The sequence below is a fragment of the Bombina bombina genome, chromosome 5, assembly GCF_027579735.1.
Source record: "Bombina bombina isolate aBomBom1 chromosome 5, aBomBom1.pri, whole genome shotgun sequence".
Lineage (NCBI taxonomy): Eukaryota > Metazoa > Chordata > Amphibia > Anura > Bombinatoridae > Bombina > Bombina bombina.
The window spans coordinates 970166288-970186568 of NC_069503.1; the positions used below are offsets into that span (position 1 = coordinate 970166288).

At 36.4% G+C, this 20281-nt stretch overlaps 1 protein-coding gene across 1 annotated transcript in view; it reads right to left on the bottom strand.

Annotated features, from left to right (window-relative positions):
• The window catches only part of MMP16 (matrix metallopeptidase 16), a 539583-nt gene that overhangs the window by 117110 nt on the left and 402192 nt on the right, over positions 1-20281 (bottom strand). Inside the window, exon 6 of the mRNA XM_053715178.1 lies at positions 18035-18252. Coding sequence (XP_053571153.1) covers positions 18035-18252 — 218 coding nt within the window. The remainder of the gene's footprint in view (positions 1-18034; positions 18253-20281) is intronic.

Below are 20281 nucleotides of genomic sequence, written 5' to 3' on the forward strand. Positions count from 1 at the left end.
ATAGCAGCATGGTTCTTCAAGTTTGACAGATAATAGCAGCATCTCTGACATAAACTTGAGTGAAGAAAGCAGGCAGCGAAACTCGTCAACGCTGGTTGCTTATAGGAGCTGTTAATCTGAGTTTGGATGGCTTCGCATAAAGACTCTCCCTGCATCTCCAGACTCTAACGTTCATCAATGCTCTCACTGAGAGGCTGACAAGACTACTTAAAACTCCAGTTCCATCCGAAGGGCAGATACCCCTCATAAGGAACTACTCCGAAAAAACTTCAGAGAGTTCTCTGCCAACCTCCTGTGAAAAAAGGCAAAGAATGACTAGGGGATGAGGGAAGTGGGGGAGGTATTTAAGCCTTTGGCTGGGTTGTCTTTGCCTCCTCCTGTTGGCCAGGTTCTGTTTTCCCACAAGTAATAAATGCAGCTGTGGACTCTCCCTGTATTTAGAAGGAAATTAATGTTTCATGGTTCAGATAGAGAATGGAAAAAAAGAAAAACCACCTATTAAAAAGCACTGTGATAATTGATTGTATTTAAAAGAACAATTAACTTCTGCTGAAACTAAATGCCTGCTCAGGAATTTATACAGGACATTCTCAACATTCAGTATTTTCCAATAAAATGAATTTGCACTGCTCTACTACACATTTCTTAGTGAAATATGTAATACATAATTCCCCCTGCAACACATCAATATTCTTAATTAATGTAAAATATTGCAGCCATAAGTGATTGAGTATTGATTTTAAAATATAGCCTGTTTTATTGGCATTACTAAAATCCCATAGCCTTTATATAGTCATAAATTAAAAAAGATATTTACTAAAAATTCAGTGATTTCTGAAAGATATGTTGTTAAAATTTTAATCAGACCATGTCATTAATCTTGTGCAATACACTTTTTCTGTAACCAAAGGAAAGCAAAATTTGATTGCACCAATAAAATATAAAAAAATGCTTAATATTAGCTAACAGATTAAGCATATACTATCTTAATAAACTTTCTATACTTCTGAGTAGCTTTACGAGATATAAATGTCAAAATGTGACGAGTCAGATACAGCGTGCAATTTTAAGAGGTTTCAATTTTCTTCTGTAATCAAATTAATTAAGTTATCTTGGAATCCTTTATTGAAAAGCATATCTAGGTAGACTCCAGAGCAGCCGTACACTACGGGAAGCTAGCTAGTGATTGGTGGCTATGTACATATGCTTCTTGTCATTGGCTTACCGGATGTGCCCAAGTCATGTTTTGCTGTCCTGCAGCTTACTTAGCCATGTGCTACAGGGGTTAAACACATAAGGGTTTATCACGATCCTTTAGAAAACATTATATATAATAATATTTTTCTTCAAAATTTACCATTAAAGTATATGGGGACTTTTGTAGAAAAATAATTTGATAATCTTTTCTAAAGGACTGTAATTGCGACCCCATAGTTATATGCACGTTATAGCGCAATAATAAAACGCTCTTGCACGTTACGTTTCTTTTTGCACTGTTATGGCCCTTTAATAACTTTAAAAATACTAAAAAATGGTAGACTGCACTATAATGAAAAATCTGCTGACCAATCAGGTGACACATCAGAAATTACTTGGGATTTGTAGCAGTGTTTGTGCCACACAAACTTTGTAACAGTGATCTTGATTCAATTAAAAATCTAGCTGGGAGAGCAGTTAGGATTAACATCCTTTATACTGCACTTATTTATCAATAGCCAAACTCCACAGTGGCGGACCTAATGAACAGAGAGCCTGGTGTAAACATTTATTTTTGGGCCCCCCTCAATCCCCCTCTCCCCTCAAACTCAATTACTAACTGAAAGTAATAGTAATACATAACAATATTTAAAACTTAATTGTGCAGTCCCATATTTCACATTGATATATTTTTATATATATATATATATATATATATATATATATATATATATATATATATATATATATATATATATATATATATATATATATATATATATATATATACAGGAATGGAATATGCACTCTCACAAACACTAAACAGCTAGCAGGGTGCCGGTAATTAAGGCCATCAGCCAATCACAAATGCATACACATTTATTCTGCACATGCTCAGTAGGAGATGGTGACTCAAAAAGTTTAAATATAAGAAGACTATGCACATTTTGTTAATGGAAGTAAATTGAAAATTGCATGCTCTATCTGAATAATGAAAGTTTACATTTGACTTGAGTGTCCCTTTAACAACCTTGTTTGTGCTAGGTGATTTTGAAAAGTTAGTTAAATAATAAATAGTGTTCCTCCATTAAGTATTCACCTTGTGTGACTTTTAAAGTCATGTACTTTATTGGTAGGCATAGCAAAGGTGTGGCCAAAGTATATACATTCATCTGTATATGACTATCATTCCTGGGTACCTCTTATACAGCCAGATTACGAGTTTGGCGTTATGAGTGAAAAAACATCCTTATGGCCCATAACGATACTTTTTCCCTACCGCTGCTATTACAAGTCTTGTAGTTATAGCTGTACCACACACTTTTTTGGCCGTCACGCAACGTCAGTACCGCACTTTAAAAAAAGTCAATTTTCAATGGGACTCCCATAGCGCCGATATTACGAGTTTTGCTGTGAGGCCAAAAAGTGAGTGGTACAGCCTATACCGACAAGATTCGTACCGCCATCTAAAGTCAGTAGGTATTAGTTTTACGCTACAAAGCTGTAGCATAAAACTCATAACTGAAGTGTTAAAAAGTGCACTAAACACCCATAAACAACCTATTAACCCCTAAACCAAGGCCCTCCCGCATCGCAAACACTAAAATAAAATTATTAACCAGACATCACCGCCACTTAAAAAATGTATTAACCCCTATTCCATTTGCCAGGCATCAACAAATATACTCCTGCCCGTTCCCTAAGATCCAACAATGACCTGCTTCTTGCGTCCTCTACCATCACCTGCTCCCATGCTAGACTACAGGACTTCTCTCGTGTGGCACCAACCCTCTGGTACACACTTCCCATAAAACCTCTACTCCTTTAAACGTTCCCTAAAGACCTATCTGTTCAGGGAAGCTTATCACCCGACTTATTAACTCTGTCTGCGCTTTATAAATAAAAAATAATAATAATTCCACCGTTCCCTGACATCGCCACTATAATAAATTATTGACCCCTAAACCGCCGCCTTCCCGCATCAAAAACACTAAATATAATTAACCCCTAATCTGCCGTCCGCCCACTCCGCCGCTATAATAAACCTATTAACCCCTAAACCTAACACCCCCTAACTTAAATATCATTCAAATAAATCTAAATAAAACTTACTATTATTACCTAAATAATTTCTATTTAAAACTAAATACAGGCTTACCTGTAAAATAAACCCTAAGCTAGCTACAATATAACTAATAGTTACATTGTAGCTATCTTAGGTTTTATTTTTATTTCACAGCTAAGTTTGTATTTATTTTAACTAGGTAGACTAGTTAGTAAATATTTATTAACTATTTACTAGCTACCTAATTAAAATAAATACAAATTTACCTGTAAAATAAAACCTAACCTAAGATACACTAACACATAACATTACAATAAAATTAAATAAATTAAATTAACAAAATACAAGTAAATTAACAAAATACAATTATCTAAATTACAAAACAAATAAATACTAAATTACACAAAATAAAAAAAGAAATTATCAAAAATAAAAATGAATTACACCTAATCTAATAGCCCTATCAAAATAAAAAAGCCCCCCAAAGTAAAAAAAAAAACCTAGCCTACACTAAACTGCCAATGGCCCTCAAAAGGGCCTTTTGCGGGGCATTGCCCCAAAGAAATTAGCTCTTTTACCTGTAAAAAATATACAAACAACCCCCCAACAGTAAAGCCCACCACCCACACACCAAATCCCCTAAATAAAACCCTATCTAAATAAACGTAAGCTCCCCATTGCCCTGAAAAGGGCATTTGGATGGGCATTGCCCTTAAAAGGGCATTTAGCTCTTTTACATTGCCCAAAACCCTAAGCTAAATATAAAACCCACCCAATAAACCCTTAAAAAAACCTAACACTAACCCCCGACGATCCACTTACAGTTTTTGAAGACCGGACATCCATCCTCATCCAGGCGGCAGAAGTCCTCATCGAAGCCGGCAGAAGTCTTCATCCAAGCGGGCAGAAGTCTTCATCTACACGACATCTTCTATCTTCATCCATCCGGTGCGAAGTGGGTCTATCTTCAAGACATCCGGCGCGGAGCATTCTCTTCTTACGATTGTTGCTGAAGAATGAAGTTTCCCTTTAAATTACATCATCCAAGATGGCGTCCCTTACATTCGGATTGGCTGATAGAATTCTATCAGCCAATAGGAATTAAGGGGTAAAAATCCTATTGGCTGTTGCAATCCAATCAGCCAATAGGATTGAGCTTGCATTCTATTGGCTATTCCAATCAGCCAATAGAAAGAAAGCTCAATCCTATTGGCTGATTGCATCAGCCAATAGGATTTTTTCCCTCTTAATTCCTATTGGCTGATAGAATTCTATCATCCAATCGGAATGTAAGGGACGCCATCTTGAATGACGTCATCATAAGAAGAGAATGCTCGCGCCGGATGTCTTGAAGATGGACCTGCTTCGCGCTGGATGGATGAAGATAGAAGATGCCGTCTGGATGAAGACTTCTGCCCGCTTGGATGAAGACTTCTGCCAGCTTCTATGAGGACTTCTGCCGCCTGGATGAGGATGAATGTCCGGTCTTCAAAAACTGTAAGTGGATTGTCGGGGGTTAGTGTTAGATTTTTTTTAAGGGTTTATTGGGTGGGTTTTATTTTTAGCTTAGGGTTTTGGGCAATGTAAAAGTGCTAAATGCCCTTTTAAGGGCAATGCCCATCCAAATGCCCTTTTCAGGGCAATGGGGGGCTTAGGTTTATTTAGATAGGGTTTTATTTGGGGGGGTTTGGTTGTGTGGGTGGTGGGTTATAATGTTGGGGGGTAGTTTGTATTTTTTTTACAGGTAAAAGAGCTGATTTTTTTGGGCAATGCCCCGCAAAAGGCCCTTTTAAGGGCCACTGGCAGTTTAGTGTAGGCTAGGTTTTTCTTTTATTTTGGGGGGCTTTTTTATTTTGATAGGGCTATTAGATTAGGAGTAATTAGTTGTTGTTTTTTTGATAATTTCTTTTTTTATTTTGTGTAATTTAGTGTTTATTTTTTGTAATTTAGATAATTGTATCTTGTTAATTTAATTTATTTAATTTTATTGTAATGTTAGGTGTTAGTGTAACTCAGGTTAGGTTTTATTTTACAGGTGAATTTGTATTTATTTTAACTAGGTAGCTAGTAAATAGTTAATAACTATTTACTAACTAGTCTACCTAGTTAAAATAAATACACACTTAGCTGTGAAATAAAAATTACACCTAAGCTAACTACAATGTAACTATTAGTTATATTGTAGCTAGCTTAGGGTTTATTTTACAGGTAGGTAAGTATTTATTTCTAAATAGGAATTATTTAGTTATTAATAGTAAGTTTTATTTAGAATTATTTTAATTATGTTAAAGTTAGGGGGGGTTAGGGTTACGTTAGGCTTAGACTTAGGGTTAGGGTTACGTTAGTTGTTAATATATTTATTTCGTGTTAGTGATGTGGGAGGCCAGAGGTTTAGGGGTTAATAACTTTAGTATACTGGCAGCGGCGACATTGGGGGTAGCAGATTAGGGATTAATAAGTGTAATGTAGGTGTTGGCAATGTTAGCGGCGGCAGATTAGGGGTGTTTAAACTCTGGGTTTATGTTAGGGTGTTAGGTTTAAACATACATTTTTTCCCCATAGACATCAATGGGGCTGCGTTACGGAGCTTTACGCTCCGCGATTGCAGGTGTTAGGCTTTTTTTTAGCCGGCTTCTTCTCATTGATGTCTATGGGGGAGCACGTCAAAACACTGCTTGTATTTGGGTGAGGTATGGAGCTCAACGCAACCATATCGCCCGCACAAGCCGGGTTTTTGCAAACCTGTAATAGCAGCGCTATTAAAGGTGAGTGGTGAAAATAACAAAAAACGTACAAGTTATTAGTGAGCCAGCCATAACACAAAACTCGTAATCTGGCTGATTTAAGTTTACCTTGCTGTATGCAGCATGTAATGTGTTGTGTATTAGAGAGTGGTTACCACTATGTCAGCTTTAGGCTCATTCGTTTTATAACTCTGTCCCCGGGAATCAAAATAGATATGGCTGATAAAAGCCCTCTACCACAAACAAGGTTGTTAAAGGGACACTCAAGTCAAAATTAAACTTTCATTATTCAGATAGAGCATGCAATTTTAAACAACTTTGCAATTTACTTCCATTAACAAAATGTGCACAGTCTTTTTATATTTAATTTTTTTTGAGTCACCAGCTCCTACTGAGCATGTGCAGAATAAACGTGTATGCATTTGTGATTGGCTGATGGCTGTCACATGGTACGTGTATGCATTTGTGATTGGCTGATGGCTGCCACATGGTACAGGGTGTGTGGAAATAGACATAACTTTTCAAATTGTAAGAAAAAAATCTACTACTCATTTGAAGTTCAAACTAAGTGCTATTGTATTGTCTTGTTATCTTGCATTTGCTGATTATGCAAATCTACTGTGTTGACTGGTCCTTTAATTTCTTGTTATCAGGTTTGAAACTGGGAATAAAAAAAAACTGACAGATTCAATGGCCTTTTGGCACCTTTACAGATTACATTACAAGTGCTTGAATTGATACCTCTGTATAGTAGGTAAGAAAAAATAATCAATTTACATATTTATAACCTGTTATCTTCTGAAACCACCCTAATAAGAGTTAAACAAACCATCTTGATGCCATTTGTATATGGCATGATGGGTATACTAGACATGTTTGCTCAATTCTTTTTATTATTAATTAATTTACAACAAACAAGATGGAACAGAAAACGGTTAAATTCTGATCATGATAGCATGCTTGCTAATACAAAGTATTTTATAAATAATGAAAGCACTTTAAATCACAATCACAAAAATGCATGTATGCAAACAACATTTTAAGAACGTGTTAAAGTGCCATAAAACAGGTTGAGATCTGTGCATATCCTAAAATGGTTAAATAATTTAAAATAGTTTGCATAAAAAAATTGTTTAAAAATTGCTAGCAAGTATTTTAAAATAATTTTCAAAAATAAGCAAAATGAATTACATAGCTAAACTGCCTGGAGCAGCTAACTCCACCCCTCTTATCAGTGTTTAGACACAGCCATTGTATTTCAACTGAGTTCCCAGCTTCTAGGCATGCTCCAGCAGATAATCCCTATTCACTTTTGCATTTTACCAAAAGAACAATAAACATAGAGACGGACATAAAAGGAATTGTATGGGGGGAGTTAGAGCTTTACAATTCAGAAACTAAAAAGAAAGGGTTAAAGGGCTATAATACCCAAATGTTTAAACACTTGAAAGTGATGCAGCATAGCTGTAAAAAGCTGACTAGAAAATATCTCCTGAACATCTCTATGTAAAAAAGAAAGATATTTTACCTCAAAAGTTCCTCAGTAGCCACCTCCCATTGTAAAGGATTTCTAAGCAGCATTTTAGTGTGTGTGTCCTGGGACAGCTGAAAGGATGAGCATCATGAACTCTCATATTATTTCACCAATCAGGTAAAGGAAGCTTACTATGAAATCTCATGAGAGTTAAGTGAAATCTCATGAGATCACAGTAAGAGTTCATGACCTCAGCACTGCTGATGCTGATTGGCTGCTGTTCATTTCTTCATTTTTTTTTATTTTTACCTGCAGCTGGGAGCAGGTGAAGTATAACTTTTTACACAGAACTTACTCTGCTGAGCTGAGGAGATTGTGAGGTAAAATATCTTCCTTTTTTACATAGAGATGCTCAGGTGATATTTTCCTGTCAGCTTTTCACAGTTATACTGCATCAGTTTCGAGTGATTTAGCATATGAGTATTATGTCCCTTTAATGGCAGGGCACTGCAGTATAAATTTGCAGGTAAAGTAATTAAAGTACATATTATATTATTTTGTCTCTATCCCAACTTGTTTTATGTCCCTTTAAGAATGTGATCGATAAATGACAATTCTAGATGTGGTTGTAATTTCCTTTTGTTTGCATTTCCTGCAGATCTGTTCTACTTTACAAGATATCACGTATATGTATATTAAATACATAATAAAATAACACAAATTGACAGCACTACTTTCAGTCTAAACAGTTAATATAGTGACAGCGTGCCTGGGATAGTATGTAGTCAAACCACCCTCTCTAATTAAATAATAAGAATAATCCCAGCATTGAAGAATACTGTATAACAATTTAATGTATCAGTTCAAACATGCAGAAGCAAGAAATATGTAGTAACAATGTGTCAAGGGGGAACCTCCTCATTTACTCACTCCTCCTCACACAAACCCACATCCACCATTAAAGAAAAAAAACAAAAAGAGAAACAAAAATTGAAAAAGCAAAAATACAACCCCAAAGGCGTCCCAAGGGGGAAATGACTGGCATGACCTATATGTAAAGTCACTTCTGATGTGTTAGAACCCCAACTGTAATCCGGTATTTTTTATAAAGTGGTGGTCTGTAAACCATATGTCAACACTCCTTTATAGGAAAGTCCCGGTCACTTCAATGAACTTCTGTTATACATATTTGATTCAATATATCATCCTTTGTTCAGGTTCACATCTGTATCCTAACGTGCTTGTCTGAGTGTCTGTTACCCTGGGATGTTAGCGTTGGTGTATAGCGGTATGTGGTACTCTGGATATATGCTTAAGGACTGGAATCCTTTCTCCCACTTGAACACGCTACCCCCACTGAGATCACAAACCCAAGGAATATTCAAATCCCATATACTTGCAGTTCCGAAAACCTTGCTGGAAAGGCTGTGTATCCAGGTAGGTGCCTGTGGGACTCCATGTATGTCCGCTGATAAACTTCATCTGTGTATGCAAACTTATTGCCAAAATCTTCCACCGCTTACACAACTTCTCAGCTAACACAGCTCACTAGGCACGTAACAGGTGATGGCGTCACACAAACTCCAATGCGCGTTTCGGGACTCTGCCCTTTGTCAAGGAATATATCGGGGGAACAGCAAATGATCGCTATTTAATGCTCAAGAGATTTTTTGATTGGATCATCCACATTCAACTCCCATTCATAAGTCAACAGTATAAGGAGAGCACAACATTCAAATTTAACCATTTCAATCTTTTTATGCTACCCTCCTAATATATACAAACAATATAAGTACACAGATTCAAAAGTTATTCCTGCACTAGCGATTCAAAATGAAATTAGAGATTTTAAAAAAAGAAAACCATCTCTCCACGACCCTACAATCTCAAATAAAGTTTCCCCAAAAAATGTCTCTGTTGAGACCCCTAGTTGATAGTGTCTAATCTACTGAAACATTGTGCCTCTTTTGGAACAATAATTTTTTGTCTGTCTCCCCCTTGAATTTTTGCTTTTCTATTTTTGTTTCTCTTTTTGTTTTATTTTTCTTTATTGGTGAATGTGGGTTTGTGTGAGCAGGAGTGAGTGAATGAGGCGGTTCCCCCTTGACACATTGTTACTACATATTTCTTGCTTATGCGTGTTTGAACTGATACATTGAACTGTTATATTATTTAGTGCTGGGATTATTCTTATTATGTATTAAATACATATTCATATACAAATTTCTGGTCCGCCCACTAATATTAAACTTTACAAGATGAATATAGGATTAATGAATCTAGACCATATATTCATAAATAAGTCTAAAATTGCATCTTTGTCAATTTCAGTGTGTACTGCACATGAATAACATAATATAATTATTATTGGAGTACTGACTTAGGGCCATATTATGAGTGGAGCACTATTTAATGCTCCAGATCATGGGCTAACTCCGCTACAAGTAAGCTTTTTGCAAGCGTCAGGTAGTGCTCATATTATAAGTTGAAAGTAAAACGTTTTTGCTTGTGCACTTACCCGACATGCATAAAAGACGCGTGTAAAAAGCCTAAACTTTGAATATTACACGAGCATTAACGTATTCATCCATAGAAGTCAATGGAGCAAAAAAACAAAAAACTAACACCCAAAAAACCGAATGCAAACCCGATCGCATATTCTCAAGTGCACTAACCAGACTTAAATAAATAAATAAATACATATATATATATATATATATATTTAGACATGTAAGTATCTCTATGCTAAAGCCATTTGAAGTCATTTTTTTCTAACACCTTGAACGTTATATCTTTGAGCCCTTATGACTTTTTTGTGTAATTTAAAGAAAAAAAAAAAGATAATGTTATTATGAGTATAACTGTACTTTGTAATGTATTTTTAATGTATTTTGTGACATTTTTTGTTTCACAAAAAAGTTAACTATAGCTCTGAGGTCGTGATATCCTGGCAAGCATTAAATTCAATTGTGCTCAAGCGATCCCGTTTACTTTTAACTTGTAATACGAGAGCTACACCTGACGTGCAAACAGCTGCAATAAATCCAATATTGCTTGTGCGTAACTGTTAGGGCTCCACTTGTAATCTGGCCCTTAATCAACTACCTTTAGATGTCAAATTTGATAAGTATAAAAATAGTCTCGTAAAAAAAAATTGATTGTGATTAGATAGAAAATAATGGTTTCAGGTAAAAAACACTTTAAACCTGCAATTATTATTGGTTCATACTCAAAAAGTGTCAATCTGTGGCCAAAAAGCCACCAAATATAATAACAGAAGTAAACTGAAATGTCTTTTACAATGGCATGCTTTTCTAAAGCATGACATTTTCATTTTGACTTTACTGTCCCTTTAAATTACACTAACTATTTGAAGTTAAATAAAATGATTTAAAATAAAAAAAGAACATGCAGACAAACTTACAATTGCCATATAATGCTTAATACACTTTTATCTAACAGATTTTAAGTATATAAACATGAATGTTAAGATTATTTGCTCGCTTTAAGTAACTTCCTTAAGGGATATGCCTTGCCAGATCTGGATTCTCACTTATACTCTTGAAACAAATGCCAAAAGGAAGGAAACTCATTGCTGAAGACATCAAATTGCAAAACGATTTTAGTGTTCTCCGATAAAATTGCTTCAAGACTATTTACCCTTCAAGGACAGGTCCCCCCCCCCCTCTACTGTAGAAATGAAAAATACATCTTGTTTAAATTGGACTTGGTTTACTTTTTAAAAGAACAGAATGGCTAGACATAAAATCTTCTACAAACACTGCATTCCATTATTTATTGATCAAGTAAAAATGCTTTATGCGCTGTTATTTATGTGACACTGCCAAAACAAGTCTGATATTTTGATTATCCCTTTTAATGATGCACTAAACTTTTATTTAGTTAATTGTTAAAATAGCTCATGTCCAAGAGTAATACTGGTAAATATCTAGTATATAAAATGTTGTCTGTTTAATGATTGTTATTCCTATATTGAGACAGTATCCATATCCAAATGCAGCTTTGGGGACGAAGCATTTCAGGCCTGCGTGAACGAGCCTGAAATGCAAGTTAAGTAGTTGTGGTTTTAAGGACTATGGGGTATATTTAACATAGTGCAAGCGGACATGATACGATGTAGAGTATCATGGCTGCTGCACATTGATAAATTCTTGTGAACTACTGGTGCAATTCCGCCCCCTGCAGATTTGTGGCCAATCAGCAGCTAGCAGGGGGTGTCAATCAACCCAATCATATTCGAACGGGTTGATTTCTGTCCGCGGCCTCAGAGCAGGCGGACAAGTTATGGAGCAGCAGTCTTCATAACTACTGTTTCCAGCAAGCCTGAAGGCTCGTCGGAAACAAGGGGCATCAAGCTCCATACGGAGCTTGATAAATCGGCCCCCTAACCTCTCCTCCACCTCAATGCTTGCACAGTTCAATCATCCTCATCCAATCAGGATAATTAACAAGCCCTGTTCTATTGCAATTGGTTGTGCTACAGCAGGGGATGTGGTTTCACAAGCAATTACTTATGCAATATTCAACGCAGGCAGAGGATGCTGTCCGCTCACTGCGATGCCGGGCTGACATGGTTCCTGAGAGTGAACCTTGTCCGGCTGACATTTAATTAATGGGACCAATAACGTTAAAAGGACATTTAACACCTGTTACTTAATTGTGCCTGATACACATTCCTTTGGAAGCCAAAAAGCAAAGCCTATAACCTGCAAATGCTGCAAATCAAATATCTGGATTAGACAATTTGCAGCAATTTAAAAAAACCTAGGAGCATAGGTAATTTTTTTTACACAAAAGAGGCATTTAACATCCCTTAAGGGACACTAAACCCTTTGAGATTGTCACTTTTCAGATAATTTATAATTGTCCCTATTTGGCCTAAGCAGGAGACATCAGATAAGAACAAGCCTTTTTATTTTTGCAACTAATATCATTTTAAAAACACGTCTGCATATGATCCTCAAGCTAATCTTTGCTTTGAATGCTTCATTATGTGTAGCATTTTTTAGTATTTAGTGTCCCTTTTATATAAATGATTGGGGATGTTTGTGACGGATATTAAAGTATATGGTCAATTTATTGAATGAATCTGAAGCATATAGAAATATGAAATACTTAGCATTCCATAAGTGAATTGTGCTCTCCATATTTATAACATTAGTAATTATTTTTCCTACTCTTTCAAGTTTACTCTTTCAAGTTTGACCTTTAGTTAACCTGGAAATTCCAAACATCATAAAACTATATGCTTACTTTAACTCGAACATAAAAAAAGAATTGTAGTTAAAGGGACAGTAAAGTTAAAATTAAACTTACTTGGATCGGATAGAGCATAACATTTTATATAACTTTCCAATATATTTCTATTATCAATTTTGCTTAGTTCTCTTGGTATCATTTGTTAAGTAGTAATCCAAGGGCTCAGGAGCTCAGGACCGTGCATATATTTACAGCCATCTGACAGACGTTTTTGCAACAGTGTTTATAGCCATGCTATACATAGTTGCAAACACTGCTGCCATAGATTACTTAAAAGGACAGTAAATGTTCCACAATTTCGTTTAAGTAAACGTTCACCCTGTAAACACGTATATGATCTTACAATGCAGAGCAGATGCGCTTTGGAATCATTTAAAAAAAAAAAATAACTTACCATCTCAACGCTCCCCTGTCTGTCCACAAGACCAGAGCTGTTTTTTCATTTTCACAATCAGCTTCCACAGCCAACGGGGGAGTGAACATACATCTTCATTTAATTTTATAGCTTGTGGTCCCCTTTCTCCTGCGCAAGTGCAATAGTAATAGCCATCTGAAATATACACAGTGCATTGCAATGCTCTGTGCATTGCGATTCACTGACTGAATAGTAGCACGTCCAGTGCAAGACACAGATCCAAATGAGTAAAAGTCTCCCAAAAATAAAATAAAGGGTATGAATAAATAGCTATATTAAAATAAATATTACAAACATATATTATAGCTATAGCCCTTAGACATATATATTGAGTGAATTACAAGAATATATTATAGTTATAGCCTCTATACTTTTTTTGGAAACACTTTAATAAGTTACACCATTTATTATTAATTTTTTTTACTAAAATTTTATTTCTTATTTATTATGTGGTTTGTACATTTTTATTATTTTTTTATTTTATTTTTATTGTTTTTATTGAGGTAGCAATGACAACCTTACAAAAAAACAAATACATATAAATGGCAACATCCCTAAATAAACATATCCACTGTCAAATGTCCAGTTCCTAGAGATATCTTAGATTTTACAATTAGTATTAAGTCACAAGGATAGGCGCACTTGGCCATATTGAGCAACCTCTTTTATATTTCAACAGTCCAACATGTGGAGACAATTAGCTATTAAATGTAACATGTGAGACCAGCATTTATTTTAGTAGGTCCAAATAATAAACATAGGTCTCTAGGTATCCGCTTAATGAACTTCTGCTATCTAACAAGTTCAAAGGAAACAAATAATAATTACAGACGTTAATGTTCCCAAGAATTCTGAAAGTCCACAAAGTTTCTTCAGCATTTCATGGCCCTAGAACCCCTCAGGCCCAGACGATCCGGTGCAATGTGTGATAAGTGACATACATCCTCCTCATAACAATGGATATCAACCTTAATTAAAGGTAAAAATTACTTACCATCCAAAACAGCCCGAAGGGGCACCAGGAGACTATGGGGTTGTATTGAACTATTGGTAGTATGAGTGATACTCCGAAGCGACAAAGCAAATATAATAAGGCTTGTGCTAAGCCTTCCCCCCTCTCCCACTCCTCCCAAGTCACCCACACCAGTCCATGTAGTCCCAGTCTACCTTCAGATTTTAATGAATATTCTCCTATTTTACGAATATACTCATCTACCTCTCGTACCATCCAAAACGAGATTGGTGTGGTTCCCAGCCAGTTTCTTGCTATGGCCAGTTTTGTGGCCAGAAGAATAACAATGCACAGTATCCTATCCGGTTGAGTCAATTTCCCTAGTCCTAAATGAAAGAGAGCAATGTCGGGTGTCAACCTTTGGACAAGGCCAAACTGGAACAATACCCTGGCCACCAGTTCCCAGGTTGTCTTCAGCTTACTGCGGCTCCACCAAACATGTATGTGGGATCCCTTCTGTCCACATCCCCTTCACAAGGGTGACTGCTGGGAGAACATTTTATGCAATTTGACCAGGACCCTATGCCATCGCAATAGCAATTTAATGTAAGTTTTCGTAATTTGTATGGCTTTCTGCCATTCTATCTTAGTATGGGCCTGCTCCATTTCCTTCTCCCATTTCAAAATGTGATATGTTTCACAAACCCCTCAGAGTTCAATAGCAACTGATAATGTAATGTCAGGGCTTTACAAAAGGCAAGCCATCTCTTCTCCCATTGTGTCATGTCTCTGAGTTGCTCCTTTGGGAACCCCCAAGCCAAGATATTAGTCTAAAATATTCAAAATGGTATTTCTTGGGGAAATCAGTATTTAAGAGTCTCAAAGCTGAGGTCGCCAACTCCCCCCCCCCCCTACAAACAGGTCCTGAATTTTCTCTAGGCCCCACGAGGCCCACCCTCGGGGGTGTGAACCTGGGAGACAAAGTAGTAATGCCTTCATGGAATGGGCATGAGATGGGTGCAGTGCAACTTTTGCTAAATGTCTAAGTTCCCTCCAACTCTTAAGGCACGCTCTAAGAACAGGATTGTCTATTCCCACAAGCACAATTGCGTGTTGCGGGATCCAGATTAGATCTTTCAGGAGCAAACCTGCTGGTAGTGCAGATTGCTCAAGCTGTTTTTATCTTGTGTCCTCTGGAGACTTTCCATGCCAAATAAACTTATTAACCACAGATTGGAAATGGTTTAATATATAGCTTGGGATCAGCAGCGGGATGCATCTGAAAAGGTAAGTAACTTTGTGCAACAACATCATCTTCACAGACTGTATTCTCCCCATCCATGATACCTCAAATCTCAACCACTTAGTAGTAAGGACCCAAATTCCTGTATGACCACTTTAGGACCAGGAGAGAGGATCATCCCCAGATGTTTCAATTTACTGATGGACCATTTGAATGGATAGGATTCAGTTAAAATAGATGACTGATTTGGGGAAAAATTCAGGGCCAAAGCCTCTGGTTTAGTGTAGTTAAGCTTATAAAAGGACAAACTCCCAAAATGTTTAAGAATTGCAAAGACCCTGTCAAATGCATTTTCAGCGTCTAGAGACAGGGTGACTAGTGGGAGCCCCAGGGATGTCGATTACGCAAAGATATTTAATAGTCTACGTGTATTGTCTGATCCCTATATACCTTGGACGAAGCCCACCTGATCTAGGTGTAGTAGTGAGGGAAGAACCTTGCTCATCCTATTTGCCAATATCTTTGAGTATATTTTAACATTGATGTGAATCAATGATATTGGTCTATAACTCTCACATAGACTTGGGTCTTTACCCTGCTTAGGGATGGTCACAAGTATTATTTGGGGAAACATCCAGTCTGGAAGGCCAGATTAAAAACTTCTGCTAAAGTGGGGCTGATTACCGTCAATTTTTTATAGAAAATGGAGGTAAAGCCATCTGGCCTGGAGCTTTATGTAGTTTCAGCTCTTTGATCGACTGAGCCACCTTTGCAATAGAGATTGGGGCAGATAATAACTCACCTGTCTCGTCTGAAACCTTGGGTAAATTTAGATCACGGCGGAAGCTCACAATTTCCTCCCTAGAAGTTGTCTGTCCTTGCTCCGAAGAGGAGATCTGATATAAGCAGCTATAATAATCCGCAAAAGTCTCTCCAATATCCCTGGGAGAGTAGCATCTCCCTTCTCCCCTTTGTATACAAGCAATCCTGCTCATTAAAGTCCTTTGACGTAGTCTATTTGCTAACAGGCAATCTGCCTTAGTGTCCTTATGATAACATTTCATCTTAAGGTATTCAAGATTTTTCTGTACTCTCTGAACTTCTAGATGCTGAATGAGTTTTTCACAGACTGCAGTTCATCTAGTACTGAAGGGGTAGGACAATCCTTCATACGTTACCTAGTGGCTGCGTGTATTAAGTTTTTAAAAGTTTGCAGATGCAGAAAGATGAGATAATCAGCCTTCTACATTATAAAATAAAATGTACATTTGTATAACAGTATACTTACCTGCTATTTATTTATATATGTTTGCTTGTTATAGTCTATGGGGTAATAAGTGACTCGCTAGCTCTATATCAAATTTCATTATACAAGCAGTGAATCGCAAAGCAGAGAGTATCACAATCCACTAGCCGCCTGTAAGTATTGCGCAAGCGCAGGGAAAGATGGTAAGCATGCTCCGGCTGTGTATAATGATTACCAGCCCTAAAAAAAAAAAGAAAAAAAAAAAAAGCTCCAGCTTCATGGATGGACAGGGGATTGCTGAAATGGTAAGTTCTTTTTTTTTTTTAAAACACTTCCAAAATGCATCTGCTCTGCATTGTAAGGTTGTATATATGTTAGTAAGCTGGGTGTTTAATTAATCAAAAATATTGTGGAACGTTTACTGTCCCTTTAAGATACAGCTTACATAGATTTACTCTTGAACAAAAGATACCAAGAGAACAAATTTGATAATAGAAGTAAATTGAAAAGTTATTTAAAATGGTGCACTCTATCCGAATCAAGAATGTTTAATTTTGCCTTCACCGTCCCTTTAATAATTAATACAAATCCAAAGTTATTTTTATTATGCTACAAATATTAGATATCACAACAATAATACTGCAATTTTATAACATATACTAACATTACAACCCACTTATGAACATTTCAGTGTAATATGTTAATATTCAACAATACCTACAATAATTCCTAAGACCTCTGCAGAGTCTTTAGAATATCTTTAAACACAATACATTAAATCTAATACTTAAAAGAGAATTAAACACTGTGAGACTGTTACGTTTTAATTATACGTGTCCCTAAATGGTTTCAACAGAGGAAATACAATAAAGGGAACAGGCTTTTAAACCTATGATAACTTACGTTCCAACATGGCTGAGACAATGGGGTCTATTTATCAAGCTCCGTAAGGAGACTGTGGGCCTGTGTTTCTGGTGAGTCTTCAGACTCGCCAGAAACACAAGTTATGGAGCAGCGGTCGAAAGACCGCTGCTCCATAACCCTGTCCGCCTGCTCTGATGAGGCGGACAGGAATCGCCAGATCTCAACCCGATCGAGTACGATCAGGTATATTGACGCCCCCCTGCTGGCGGCCAATTGGGTGCAATGCTGAATATGGAGAGCGTATTGCTCTCCGCATTCAGCAATGTCTGTCGGACCTGATCCGCACTGTCGGATCAGGTCCGACAGACATATGATAAAAAGGCCCCAATACCTTTATAGAGACTAAAGATTTACAAATATTTCTTCAACTAACATAAATTTAAAATATACTTGCATAATATTCTCAGGCTAACCTATATTTTAAATCAATTACTATATCTAGCATTTATTACAATTAATGAATCTAAATATTAAAATATATTTGACTGTCCTACCTTAAATACAAACATCTCCCTCCGTAGAATGGCCAGTGTATTAAAATTTCCATCACATATATTAGGCTTGATTCCCGGATAAGATGGCTTATCTCCAGTTGGGGGTCGAGGTGGTCTTGGCTGCCTATCATTCTTACGTGGATCTGCTGGTGTAATAGGCCGATGTGGTGGCACTGTTGGAAGAGGTTTTGTTGGTGTTGCAATCTTCTCAGGTGGACCTATAAAATAAAGAGATGATTTTTTTATTAATTTTGTATTTATTTTGGTACAATTTATGGAAAAACATATGCACTAACTGTTACTTTAACCTCTTAAAGGGACATTAAACACTTTGAGATGGTAATATAAAATGATAAATTGTATATAATAAAACAACTCTGCAATATACTTTCATTATTTATTTTGTCCTCTGCCTGTTATTCCATATTCTGAAATTGTGAGCTTTTCAGTTCCTGTTAGAAATGGAAGTGCAGAACACTGTTAAATCCAGCACAACCATTGGCTGCTCACTCTAGTGACCTATTTATAACTGACTCTAATTGGCCACAGCAGAGAAGGTAACACAAGTTACAACATGGCAGCTCCCAGTGTTTTATAGACACTAAAACTTTACACTTATTTTGTCACTTTTTAAACAACTACTGAAACTTTACACTTATTTTGTCACTTTTTAAACAACTAATGAAACTTTAAAAAATGCATCTACATGTTAGTCATGGACTAATCTTTTCTTTGAATGCATCATTCTATCTAGCATGTATTTAGTGTTTAATGTCCCTTTAAGGACATATGACGGAATTTTTCCGTCATAAAACAATTGAGCAAACTGAAAGCTGTGTCCTTAAAGGGTTAAACATCCGCCGGGGTGCTGCGTGGAAAACATAAAGTGATAACATTCATCCCCAAAACAAAGGAAGAAAAAACGCTTCACTCTCCGGTCTCTTCAAAAAAGCTTTAATCCAAGAAAGCTTTCTTGGGATAAGGATACTTTGAAAAACACCCATTGAAAAAGATACCAACAGGTATCGAAACGTTTGGGAATGTTTGAATGATGTTTTGAAGATGATGGATTAAAGCTTTTTTGAAGAGACCGGAGAGTGAAGCGTTCTTTCTTCCTTTGTTTTGGGGTTGAATGTTATCACTATATATATATATATATATATATATATATATATATATATATATATATATATAGTATATATCTTTTATTTCACTGCAAGTCACAGATTGTTTTCTATGATAATTCCAATACATTTTACCTGATTCTTCATTGCCACAGAGGCAGGCATCCCTATTTGTTAGTAGGTACCTCCTCTGGTATGGTATTACCTTTGAAATTTATATGCAGATTGAAAGATTCTATAAAATACTTCCATTCAAGGCCATTGTCCATTGGCCTTACCATACAAAGATAATAAATCAATCAGCATCAAATCCCAGTGGCTATTACTAATAAAAAGGCAGATGAAGGTGATTTTTAAGGAAGCCTCCGCCAACACACTCTATCTCAATCCTCTACCAAGGTTTCATTCAAGCCTCTGCTTTAAAGGATTATAAAACTCAGTTTGAAAATGGAGCAATAAAAAACATGGCTCAATATAGATATGCCTATAAAACAAGTCCTACTTACTTTTTCTTGAAAACAAAGCTTTTAAAGAATGTAAATAGAATTTTTTAAATTTCCAGGATGATGCGACAATAGACAGCCCACAAAAATGGTCTGTCCAACACGCAGATCAAAAGACCAATCGTTGCTGACTGATTTACATATTGAAATCATTCTAGTGAGCTCTGTTAATGCATGCACATTCTTTACTTCTGGATTACGCATACACACCACACCCCATGATTTATTTTGCCAGCAATCAACTTTGGAAGTAGAGGATGCTCGCTCCTTCTTCCCCGATGATGTTTTGCTTCTTGATATATGCTTTTCACTTCACTTCAAAGCTCTCACATACAATGCGCATGCGTTAGATATCCGGACTTCGAGCTCATGCATTAGGTACTGGCTAGAAATGCTGAAACAATGAAAACCCAGATTGCCCACCATGATTGGCTAATAAAAGTGCGTTTGGAAACAGCCCAAATTTAGAAGCAGATAGCGAAGGAACAGTATACAATTAACAACGTAAACATTGTGACATTTCTTATTTATAATAAACTGTGCAAAAGATTACTGATAATTTTAGCCCTTGATATCCCTTTAACAATATCTTACAAGTTTATTGAAACATATTGCATAGG